Here is a 12,450-nt window from a genome sequence, read left to right as displayed (position 1 = left end):
CCATGAAAATCGTCAAGATAAATTAACCCAAAATCCAACGCGTGACCACAAGAATATTACTCCTGAATTCCAAATTGATGTTTTACTTAATACATAAAATTGAAGTAGATCCAACAAATCACAGTAATAATACAATTACACTGGAACTACATCCTATGCACTACATACCACATGATATGGCCTTGCAGTTCAGATATGGCAAAAATGAAGCATCAAAATGTTGTAAAATTACGCATCATGCAGCCGAAACGCCATCCTCTTTGGAGAGGAAAACATTGGTTCCGCGGCCGCTGGACCTTTGTCTATTGCCAGCTCCGCCCTGAACTCCTCGTCTTACTCCCTTCCCCTTCTTGAAGTCTTGCTGGTGCTGACCTGACTACACATATAGCATCAATGGAAAGAACAAATCGCCAATGCCAACTACAAATCAAAAGTAAGTAATTGTACACGATTTAGCTTCCATTCCCCATTCTCATTCTCATTCCCGATTTAACACTACTACGACTTGAGTAATAGTACCTTGAGGGCCACTTTAGTAAAGCAAATACTCACCCTATCATATTCCAATCCCATATTGTTACTAGTCCAATGTTTTGGCTCCTCTCAAGTCCCATTACAATGTCCGTTAAATATGAGACAATACACAGAGAGAAACCGATGAAACCATCTTAATCCAACCCTCGCGTAGACTAATTTTTATTAGCGGGACTTGCTACGCGTGAAATTTAAAATTTAAGTAGAGTGTGCTTACCCCTATACAGAATTTCTGGTAGTGAGAATCAGAAATTGAAGAACCCGCTGACATGGTGAAATTCATTTCGGAGGAACTGGGCTTATTGCTGCTGCCAGAACCTTCACTATAGCTGACATACATAGAATGTGAAGCGGAGGAAGACAAGGAAGCTGTCGTCGATGGACAAGTAGAACCAAATGCATCAATGTCACCCTGGAACATCTCAGCAAACAGCTCTTGCAGTTCCTCAAAACTCTCCTCCCCATTTCCCTGTCAATTTAATGAACATTCTTCAATCATAAGCATCTCAACACCAAACCATAATGATAATTATAATTACAATAATAATCATCGACGACAACCATCATCGCTAGTTCCCAACAACATGCGTCCATCTAAGTGAATCCGTCATGAAAGTTTGATAAAAGTTACATTGACAACAACTTAGTATCAAGAGCATTATTCAGAAAATAATCATGAAAAGTTTTGGCAAGTTGATTGCATTTCATGTCAACTTAGGGGTCTTAAGTTCGAAACCTCTGCTGAAGTGCCCTAAACCTACTCAACTCCCGATGGACCCCAAAAGACCGTCTTTGAGAGATTCCCACGATATTAAAAAAAATTAATTGTGCAGGAAATTTTGATCTATTTTAAAATCAAGTATTGGAATTGGGGCAACAAACAAACATACACGAGGTTTGGTTTGACTCATCATATCTGCCATTTCACTCAAAAAGTCTCCCATACCCTGCATCTGCGAAGCAAGAACTAAAATTATTGTCAATTAAATAGCACTAAACACCACCACATCGTTCATCAAATCAAGAAAGAACAGAGAAAGGTGGACAGAAAACGAACATTTTCATCATCATCACTGTCGTAGGCTCCCACATCGTACATATACCTCTTATTTGCATCGGACAGAACTTTTGCAACACAAACCCACAAACAAACATCTGAGCTGAGCTGACGAACAAAATACAATTGCAATTTTGTCCTGAAATAATATATGAAGAATTTAAAGGTGGAATTACCAGAATATGCCTGCTGTATAGCCTGGAACTTCTTTTTGGCTTCTTCGACGAACTTCATATTCCCGGAAGCCGAACAACGATCTGGGTGCCACCTCTATCCCAATCAAATAAAAAACAGAGACTTGATTGATAATAAACCCCCAATTGAAACGATGATCGACGTGCAAACCCAGAAATGTTTTGCATTTCAAAGGCACCCAGTTGACTAAAAATTATACCCAGAAAATTAAAACTTTCAAGAGAAAAAAAATTGTGAAAAACTCTAACCAGTGCAAGCTTCTTATAAGCATTCCTGAGCTCTGTTGGAGTGCATTCCTTATTCAACTCCAAAACTGCGTACAAATCATTACTGCTACTTTTCTCTTCTCCATTTGCCATCCTTCCACCAAACCCAAACCCTGAACAAACCCAAAACCGAGCACTCTGTATCTCGTCGACAAATTAACAACTACCCAAAAACTCAATACACAATGCAAAGTCCCCTATATAGATATATTAAATCAACACTTACATGGAAAAGAAAACTTATACACTACATTCTTGAACAAAACCAGTGTACCATACGCATAGATTACCGCGGAGAGAGATGTCTGTCTCTCAACGCTTAAGCCTCAAGAACTCTCCAGAAACCGGCCATTTATATATAGTTTTACACGTGATAAAACCAAGTAAAACAATTTTACAATAATACTAATATTCTGTGTTGGCATGAATGTTTGATTTGATGTGTCAATATGGGAGGGATTGTGGCCGTGAGAGCAGGTCTTGGTTATTGGTGGACGGTGGAGATTGAATGTGAGTGGTAGATATTTTTGGGTTGGATCCAGAATGTTCTATGTTTACCTTAGATACTAGAGTAGATAGATTGAAGACTTATGTGGGTCCTACTCTGATGTAATGGTATGAAAAGTATATGGAGTCCACAATAGGAAAGTAGTAGGCCCCAGTTTACAATATTCACCTAGGCAGGCATAGCTGCCAATGCATTGTATCTTTCTTTCAGACATATTAATTTGCTTAGAAATTTCTTCAATATCTCGCAGCGTCAGAAATTAAGGGTTTACCCGTTTGGAGGGTATTGGGTTGAAAGGTGTTCGTTTCGGATATCTCTCAATCCTTGACCATTTCAGACGTTCGGGATTATTGGAATAAAACCTCTCTATAAGATTATATATAAAAATCTCAACACCTCCCAACCCTCCAAACGGACAAACCCTACGAAAAAGGCAAGATAAAAAGTAATGGCTCACTTGAACGGAGGAGACTAGAGAAAAGTCTTTCAGCAACACAAGAAGAAAGATGAAAAAGGAATAACGTAAAAGTTTAGTCATCAACATTTGTTGTAGACAAAAGTGGGCAGTTGGACACTGAAAGATGAATGGCTATTCAACTACACAAATGTGGGAGGTCCTTTTCAATTCACCATTACCAAGCAACCCAGAGTTGATGACGACTCTTGGTGGGTCTATAACTTTACTCACAGGCTGTGGCTGTGATGAATAAACCCACTTCAATTCTGTACTCCAATTCCCTGCCGATTGTAATATTGATTGATAAAAAAAATATCTTGTTCCATACAAGGTCAAAATCATCTATCTAGACCTTGCACCAACCATGCCAGGGAAAACTATGGATCATTGTTCAATGAATCATCAGACATATGATATCACAGATATTAACACTTGTAAATTCCAACTCTCCCCACAATAAGAATAGCTAGATAGAGATCTTGGAATCGACTGATAAATGACAAATTTTGATAATCAAACCATCCATCATCAGTTCAAATGTTCAATTATGTCATGATCAAAAGATGAGTAAACACATAGCAGAATGTGGTGTAAATATCATCAGGAATATCTTCAGTGGATGTGATGAAATTGAATCTATGAGGCCTTGGCAGAAGTTTTCCTTTCTCAAATCAATAATAGAAGATAATACAAATTGATTATATAGGATGGACTCAATATTTTCTCTGTAAAGAAAAGAAACACTACTGTGAAAGAATTGGCAAACATTAAGAAGTTGAACCCCAGGTATTAACTTGGCATAATAGCAAAACAAAAAATGGGTAAATTTTAGATAGTCAAACCATCTATCATTGCAAGTTATAGTCCATAACTCCGCCGGCCATGGATCTGATTATCGGCATGTATATTGCATCAAAATCAAATTTTAGCAGGACCATTGGCAAAAAAATTTCCCACCGGAAAGATGATATTGAAAGAGATTGCAACATACAAACACAAAGGTAAATTGATGGCAGCAAAAGAACCAACCCTAAGATTTGGGTAATGAGGAGCAAGCATAGAGTCGACAGTAAAAGCATATTGAAAAGAAATGAGCAAATGTATAACAAACAAGTTTAGACTGCATTACACATTATTGGCATAATATTTTCCCCTGTAGAATAATCCATTTGATAATAGAAGAAGATTACAGAAATTGCTTCTATAGCATGGGTTTGTTCTCGGTCTGTAGAGCAAAATAAATTATTATCCTGTTAAAAACCCAGGCATGCATCAACAGACTGAGTGCAAGATAATAACTTATCGTGAGAGCAAAATCAGTAAAAGTTTTATGGTCGTGCTAACCAAATGCCAGAAGCAATTTTTTTTTCTTTTGTAACACAACTTGATTATTACAAAATAAGAAAGCAATACCTTGAAGGGCTGAATCAACAGGCATGAAAATTTTCTACAATGATTTACTAAGTTAGTGAGTTCTCAAGGCTTTGATCCATTCAATCTCTACTCTGAATTCACCTGGTCCAGATCTAGCACCAGAGAAGCCACCTCCCGCATTGACAGAAAGAGACATACCAAGAATACGAGATGGATTCATTTCCAGGTTTGCATCTATGACATTCCCTCTCCATGTTGGTAAATATCGAGCAAGAGGAATCTGAAAAGATCCATTAAAATTGAGCACAATCCAAATATTCCACTTGCTTAATGGAGAGGAGATAAAAAAAATATATATTATTTTGACATAGGGAAACTTAATGAAAGATATGTTAGGCAAATTAGCATCCATTTATTGCACCATCATTTCTAGTGTTGAACTAGTGTTGGATATGTCCAAAGAGGCAACCTGAGCATATGCAGTATACTATTCTGAAATGGATCCTATAATTTTTGATTCATATCCACTAGTCATAATACCAAGAAGTATCTGATGAACAATAGAATAAAAATTTATAACATTAAAATTGGGATCAGCCAACCATTATCTCCACGAGTTACATCTTCTCCTTGGTAACATGAAAAAGTAATGAAGTAGTTTTAGATATTTCATATCATGCATCAAAATATGGATAAACCAAAAGTCCCGAAATCTCCCACATGAAGAAAAAGTCGAATTCATCAGACGGCAATAACCTTTCACAAAATATCTGATGCAAGCAAAGCACAAGTACACCACAATGACGGTAAGAAAATGATAAACCTGAAAGCAATGATTTGATTTGAACTATGGTATCATCTAATCAACACAGACTTCTATTTTTATTCTGAAACAGTAGTTCTATGAAGTGGGATTATTTCCCATCTCAAGTTTGATAAAGATGTACATGATTCAGATATGTGAAGAAGGTGCCCATGCAATACTATCTGCATCACTGAGTAGTTGATACTACAATTGAAGAATGAAGCTATACATAGAATGTTGCAGGAAAATCTAAATCTAGTAACGATCATAACAAAATTTAGTTTATGTCGATGCCTGGCATAAGCAGCAGGTCATTATTGCCTTCCAGTAATTTTTTTGTCCCTCAGAAAAAAAAAGAAGAGAATTGATAACAGTTGCTTGCAGGATTTATATCTAATTATTGCACTATTTGACATTACACTTCTGAACACAAGCATAGGGAAAGAGCACTTGCCTTTGCAATACACCAGTCATCTTTAGGTGCAAAAACAAAAGACTGCCATGAATTATCTTCCTGTTGCCCAGGTGAGTTAACCCAATTCTCAGTATAAATCTGTATAGTAGTACAATAAAGATTATCACAAATCTGGCGGCATCATTATGGGTGAAATTTTTTCCAAAACATTAGAACTTCAGTTCCTCCAACAGTTACAAGAATGGTGGAAGACAACTCACAGTGGATATGTAGCATCTTCCGTCACCTTTGATCTTCATGGCTATTGTGTCGTATGCCTCTAGATCAATGAAGCCATCAACCTGCAGAAAATATGAAAAGCTTACAAAATTTTGCTGTTGAAAATTTATCAAACTAAGATAATCAAGAGAACATCAGAAAGACTTGTTTGGCATCCAGTCTAAATCTATCAAGTTTTATGAATACAACTTCCATAGTTGCTTTTGACTCCGCAGTTAGCTCTCTCTAATAATGTTGAAAATATTGCCCACCTTCTTGGACCGCATTCCACAGAAGCCACCCCGAGTTATCTTCCATTTTGAGTCCTCAGATACATCTAATGACAGATTCCCAGAGAAAACACCTATAAGAGAATCAGAGTTTTATGTCATTTTTAATGGTAAGTTTATAAGAACTCAGAAATTAGAAGAGTTTAGAATTCTAAGAGGCTCCAGAAATTGACGTGAAAGAAATAGAGATCAAACAAATACTTTGTAGGTCAACAAAACTATTGGCTCATGCTCTTCTTATAGCAGCATTGAAACTCTATGACGTATACACAATACCGTACTATATGGCAATAGATTTCATTACGTGCACCAGAGATACACAATGTACAGTTTTTGAGCTCCTTATAATCCCTCCAAATTTAACGATAAAAGAGCACAAGATGTAAGAAAAAGAAGGTGCATTTTAATAAAATGATATAGCAAATGCCACAAGAGATGATCTACAGAAGCAAACAGCTTGATAGACTTGTCATTGCCGAGAGAAAATTAAATTCCACACTTACTGCATTATACATGAGAATAACATAGCTTAATGAAAGAAATAAGCCAAATAAGCATGGTGTCCCTGATTTACTTGCACAATGAAGTTCACATGGTTGATTTTCGTAGAAAGTATAAAGTACGAAAATTGGTGAAAAAAATCTGCCAAAAAAAACACAGAGATCTTTAGAGAAGCATGAGTTTGGATTGATGCCTGCCATAGTTTTATCATATTTCATTCTCTCTTGACGTAGAGGAGTGAAACAAAAAAAAAACCCCATTCCTTTAGTGGTTTATGCCTTTTAATAAACAACATTGACATGAATTCAAACCAATTCTTAGGGCTAATCATGAAATTTGAAGTCATGCACTGTCAAGTACCTTTTCGTCCATCGCTGGGATCTGTTATCTCCAAAGAAGCTGAGGATAAGCCTGAAGATATTTAAAATGTGATAAATATACTTGTTGTGGGAAACTTAATTCATGAACTCTTTTACATCCCCCCCCCCCCCCAAAAAAAAAGGCACCAAGTGTGTCATCCCAATACTACCATCTACAAATAAAGTAAATCCTTACATCCAAAAAAAAAAATCTCATTTACATCACTTTGCATCTTAGCAACTCATGCCAAAGAAAAAGGATGCGCAACCCCTGATGTCAAGCAGACCTCATCAAGGATTCAACCCGGTCAAAGAGTCCTTGGTTTCTCTCTCCATGTTATCCATTAAATGGCTACAAGAATCAAAGCAAGCATTCTTTTGCAGTCTTCGGAGGGATGTGTGAAATACCAAGCATGTAGCTCCATTTCGTAGAACAATAAAAATTAAAGGAAAGGTATACTCCACTGCAAAAGGCTCTCAATCCCATAGTCGAGGCGAGCTCAGGAAAGAGCAAGATATACAGAGCCTTAACACCCGCATAGCTTAGAGGTTGTTTCTAGGAATAATCAACAGCCTAAAGGTTGCATCGCAATAAACTTTACCCGTGAAAATTCAACAAGCTAATGCTAACACTTGTGCCTTTTCTATTACTCATTTACAACATTAAAGACTGAACTAATTCAGAAGCAGAAGCATCTATTTGACAAGGATTTCATCAATAATTAAAATTCTTTCCCCCAATGATTCCCACGTGAATAAAGTTGTTTTAGCAAGCGCCTTCAGCTACAAAATAAATATTACACTGAAAATCTTTTCTCCAAACCCTCCTATTTTAACCCCTAGCTGAACACTTCAGTAAGAATATGGTTCTCTCAAATGTTACTTATAAAAAAAAATGCTCTAAAAAATTATTGGCTGAAATCATCTAAGAAGGAAGTAACTAATAAACATATTTGTGCAAGTAAAAATAGAGGTTCGTACAAGTAAGCCATATATTCCAGGAATGAATATTGAATATAGATTATACACCATTCCAGATTTTTTGTAACTCCAACTTTGTGGCTTGATAAATCAAGAAGGGATGATTTTCCTTTTTGTGGCAGTTAGTCTTGCATATACACAATAGTATCTTTGAGAGTTAAGATGACAAACAAGTACAGGATTAAAAAGAAGAACTTCAGTTCAGTGATTCCTTATCTCTTTAAGATTTATAATACACGATAATGTGCACCTTCATCAATGGAACTAAAGAAAGACCACTACATACCTCCATATTCAGAATCAGAATATAGATGCCACTTTTTTAGCTCTTCCTTTGAATTGAAACTGAAAATATACCTCTCAGCCGGAGGTACCCAGTCTTCAACATTCCATGTAAGAGCTGAAAGTGAAATTGAAAGCCATAAGTAAAAACAGTATATCACAAATGGCAGTAAACAACAATTGGTCAGAAACACAAAAACTTCAGGAACAACAGGACAGGCAAGCATCAGCCGATTAGCCCAACAGGACAAAAAATCACATAGGATAGGAGGTCAGACATATACAATAAAAAGATCGAGAAGGAAAGACAAGAACATTGTTTCTAAGCTATTTACTGTAGGAAGCAAAATTCTGAGTTATTTCCACTTATGAGTGATAGAGGACAATAAGAAACATGGAGACTCATCCAGCAGATTAGTATGCTTCGGTCCTCATTAAACCTTTTAAGAGGCTTCCTTTGAGTCCAGCATTTCATATTATTGATTTAAGCTATCTTTCTAACCTTCCTAAAGCACCTCTCTCAATCCATTGAAGCCATGATAATAGTTTCATCATATTCATGGCAGCTACCAACAATCAATTTGTCATCATATTCATTCAACTTACAGGAGCTTTTTTGACCTTACATTCAGGATTTTTCCATGGTAGGTGCTCAAAAACATACTCAATAGCCAACAGTTATAGAAGGTACGTCCAGATAGTTTGAGTGGCAGGTTACCGCATTATTCTCCAACATCACCAACTAGTTTTGTACTTAATATTTCATTTAAGGTTACAGCATAAATCGGCATTTCCTTTCACAAACTAAGAATCCTTAAATCCCTTAACAATAAACAAAGATTTTGCTTTCAAGGTCATTTCTTCACCTACCAAAGTAGTAATAGCAAATACGGATACAGTTACCTCCTTCAAAATCATACAGGTTTTGTTAAGAAAATTTTATGTCATTGTTTGTCAATTATCATGCTTCCACCATACCTAAGAGAACCATAAAATTGATATTTCTCTCATATAACCCAGTGGCGGAGTTGCGGGGGTGCAACTTAGAGGTTACATGTTCAATTCCTAGAAACAATCTCTCCACATATTATGTGAGGTAAAGTTTGCGTACATTATGTTTTGCCTACCGCAGGAGCCTTGCGTGCAAGAATTGTTTGCCTTTATTCTGTCATATAGCCATTGAATAACACCAGGATAGCCATTCCATAAGCCCATTGTCCAAAGTGCCATCTAATAAACGTATTACAGACCATTCTAATAATTTCAAAAAGAAAATAGCAGTTCGGAGCTTGAAAATTTATTAAGAAGATATCATTACAAATAAGTAGCAGCATCAACTATGAAAAGATTGTGCACTTCGTGTCAGTATCAAAAAGTTAAATCGCACACCTTTCTTTGTTACATTCAGAGAAGCTTGCCAGAGTGATCGGAACCTCGACATCAAATCCTAAACACGAAGTTCCTACATGAGATAACCAAATGCATTAGATTACTGCCTATTGGAACTGAATCCCTGAAAATGGACATAGGAAGGCAACAACAATGAAAAAGTTTCAAAACAATATAACTAAAATTAGAGCGCACCATTCAAGTATTCAAATTCAACAATTTTAATCATCAAATAAAAGATAATCGTAGAAGCGAATAACTTCATAGTACACAAGAGTTACCAGTTCGTACGCAGATACGGCACTCTCAGTAATGCGTCGGCCGCCGTTCACCGCCACAGCGACTAGCCTGTGTGAAATCAATGAAATGAAGGAAATGTTTCGGGTCGGGGTTTCTGAATTGTTGTATCGTTAAACGTTGGAGACGATGTCGTTTCATAATATGGGCCTTTTGTTAATGGGCCTATTCTCCATCAAAAGCCCAAGGTTGGTTGGACTTTGGTTCTTTCCAACATTTTTCCTAGGCCCGTATTTCATTTTCAAAAAAGTCCACAACATTTTTAGCTACAAAAGTCCATGACTTTTCGGGTAACGGCTACAAGGGAGAAATCGAAAGGAAACTGTACCTGTCTACCTGACTCCTGACCAGTGATGGACGTAGCCTCGTAAGCTACCGAGGGGTAGGTAGCCCATATTTTCAAGCCCATAATCTTTGTTGAAGGTTTCTATTTCCAATCATGAACTTTCAGTTCTTTGTAGGAAAATGGACAAAACCAGAGGATCCTATAAAAGATATGCACAGCAATGCAATGATGGACATGAACATTTAGTCATTCACCAAAGATAACAGTAGCTGGCAGACCCTTATCTGTCCATTCTGATTGTGACAACTAAAATCTTGTGTTCATAAGTGATTGGACCTCTATTTTGAGGTTCTAATGTCCTTTAATTAGGATGTTCTAGCACTTAGTTAATGTATTTGATTGCATTTTAGCTTAATTTTACACTTACAAATGTTTCCCCTTGGTTTTGTAGGAATCAGACCTTGTTCGGGCAAGTTGGAGCACTTTTTGGGCACTTTTTGCTGTGAGGTGTCGGGACACTTCCCAAGGTGTCCGGACACTTACCGTCCGGACACCCGCAGTACCCGTCCGGACACTTTCTTCACAAATTGAGACAGAGGCTCACAAAGTTGGAGGCATGAAGCGTCCGGACACCCGTCCGGACACCTACGGCGAATCTGCAATTTTCTGCACCGAAATTTCAAGGGCATTTGGGGTAAATCATGTATGTAACCAATGGGAAACGATTTTATAAGGGTAGTTAGGTATTTTCTATTGTAAAAAGAGAAGAAAACCCTAAGATTTGGTTGGCTTCCTCATTTATTCATTGACTTCTCCAAGAGGAAGCCACCATAGGAGTAGTGTAGATCTAGTTTCTCTCTCTAAGTTTTCTTTGTTGTTTTTGGTGCTTTCTCTTGATTTTGTATAAACTCTGATTTAGATGACAATAGATTGGATATTTATTGCAACAATCATGAGTGGGTAGTTCTCTTTCTAGTTTCTAGTCCCAAACGGTGGGTGCTCGGTTTCGATTACTTAAGGTATGCTCAAAGAATCGTAGCTTCGATTTCTCTCTTTTAATTTCGTGATAGTTGTGTGATTGGATCTATGGGAATGACATATTTGCTTGTATTCTTGGATTGTCTAGTCTAGGGATTGCATCTAATGTGTTCAATTGAGAATTGTTAAACCCATTGCATGATTTCCTTAATTAATTGAGTTTTTCATTGCATAGCTATTAATTATGTGTATTGATGATGGGGTTTTGGGTTAAATTAGGAATGTGCATGGGAGAGTTATGGTTAATTGATCTTTGAGTGTGAAACTAGGGTGTTAGCCAAGCCGAGCCCCGAGGGGGAACATTAATCCATAATATTAGGTGCTTATCCCTTTGCGTTCATCGTAGATTAAGAGACCCGATGGCCTACATGTATGAATTGAAGTCTTATATCCCAATTCTCTTTGCATATGCATGATTGATAGTATCACACAATGCATTGTGTATGGTTGTGTGTGTTTGCAATGATACCTTGAGTATGAGAACCGAGTAGCCACCGGGACGGACTAGAGACTAGGTTTTTAATTAATTGTTTTAAATCCAATTTGTGCTTACTTTGATTACAAAATCGCTCATGCTACCGAGTCATTCGGCCCATTTCTTTTACTTGCTTTTATTTGATAGTCATTGTGTTTATTAGTGTTAGCTAGTCATTTGCATATCATTCACTTCAAATTTGCATTGCTTCCTCGTGGATCGATACCGGACTCACCGGTTTATTACTTGACGATACCCTACACTTGGGGTAAGTACACACACACACTTTGGTGTCGGTCAAGTTTTTGGCGCCGTTGCCGGGGAAGCGAGTGTCAAAGACGGAGTTGGGTGGCTTGTAGATGCTAGTTTTATGCTATTAAACGCCATCAAATAAGGAAGGAGCACGGTCACGCTTCAAGGGTAACTTCGTTCCTTCATTTTCCTTGCTTTCTAGAGTAGTTGATTTAGTATAGTTGCTGAAAAAAAAAAAAAAAAAAATTTTGTGAGGAGAACTTGGCGGATGGGGCTAACTTAGATTCCTGTGGGTGATGGATGTCACCTTGTTTGCTGCTTGGTAGTGATACGTTGTTTAAGAGAGCTTTGTGCATTTTTATTTTTATCACTACTTGCTACATCTTGGTGTGTTATTGTTCCTAAGGTTGATTGTTGCTCTATTCCCATCC

At 37.2% G+C, this 12,450-nt stretch overlaps 2 protein-coding genes across 5 annotated transcripts; both read right to left on the bottom strand.

Moving 5' to 3' along the window:
• Positions 1–22: 22 nt before the first annotated feature.
• LOC119982196 (chaperone protein DnaJ-like) lies at positions 23–2,415 on the bottom strand. 4 transcript variants are annotated; one of them, XM_038825441.1, is made up of 6 exons: positions 2,035–2,400; positions 1,768–1,861; positions 1,592–1,659; positions 1,425–1,487; positions 752–1,003; positions 23–372 (listed from the first exon to the last, which is right to left on the bottom strand). In XM_038825441.1, the coding sequence occupies exons 1-6, from the start codon at positions 2,143–2,145 to the stop codon at positions 334–336; spliced, it is 627 nt and encodes a 208-aa protein (XP_038681369.1). In that variant the 5' UTR covers positions 2,146–2,400; the 3' UTR covers positions 23–333. The 4 variants fall into 4 exon arrangements, with proteins under 4 accessions (XP_038681369.1, XP_038681368.1, XP_038681367.1 ...); XM_038825440.1 differs by having other exon boundaries at positions 36–367; positions 2,035–2,415; XM_038825439.1 differs by having other exon boundaries at positions 36–376; positions 2,035–2,401.
• Positions 2,416–4,118: 1,703 nt separating this feature from the next.
• On the bottom strand, positions 4,119–10,055 carry LOC119982109 (probable complex I intermediate-associated protein 30). The gene is made up of 8 exons (XM_038825315.1): positions 9,953–10,055; positions 9,672–9,744; positions 8,287–8,400; positions 7,021–7,071; positions 6,142–6,233; positions 5,872–5,952; positions 5,651–5,749; positions 4,119–4,671 (listed from the first exon to the last, which is right to left on the bottom strand). The coding sequence occupies exons 2-8, from the start codon at positions 9,721–9,723 to the stop codon at positions 4,483–4,485; spliced, it is 678 nt and encodes a 225-aa protein (XP_038681243.1). The 5' UTR covers positions 9,724–9,744; positions 9,953–10,055; the 3' UTR covers positions 4,119–4,482.
• Between the last annotated feature and the right edge of the window lie 2,395 nt (positions 10,056–12,450).

Source organism: Tripterygium wilfordii, chromosome 17 (genome assembly GCF_013401445.1).
Source record: "Tripterygium wilfordii isolate XIE 37 chromosome 17, ASM1340144v1, whole genome shotgun sequence".
Classification (NCBI taxonomy): Eukaryota; Viridiplantae; Streptophyta; class Magnoliopsida; order Celastrales; family Celastraceae; genus Tripterygium; species Tripterygium wilfordii.
This window is presented reverse-complemented; position numbering and strand designations above follow the sequence as displayed.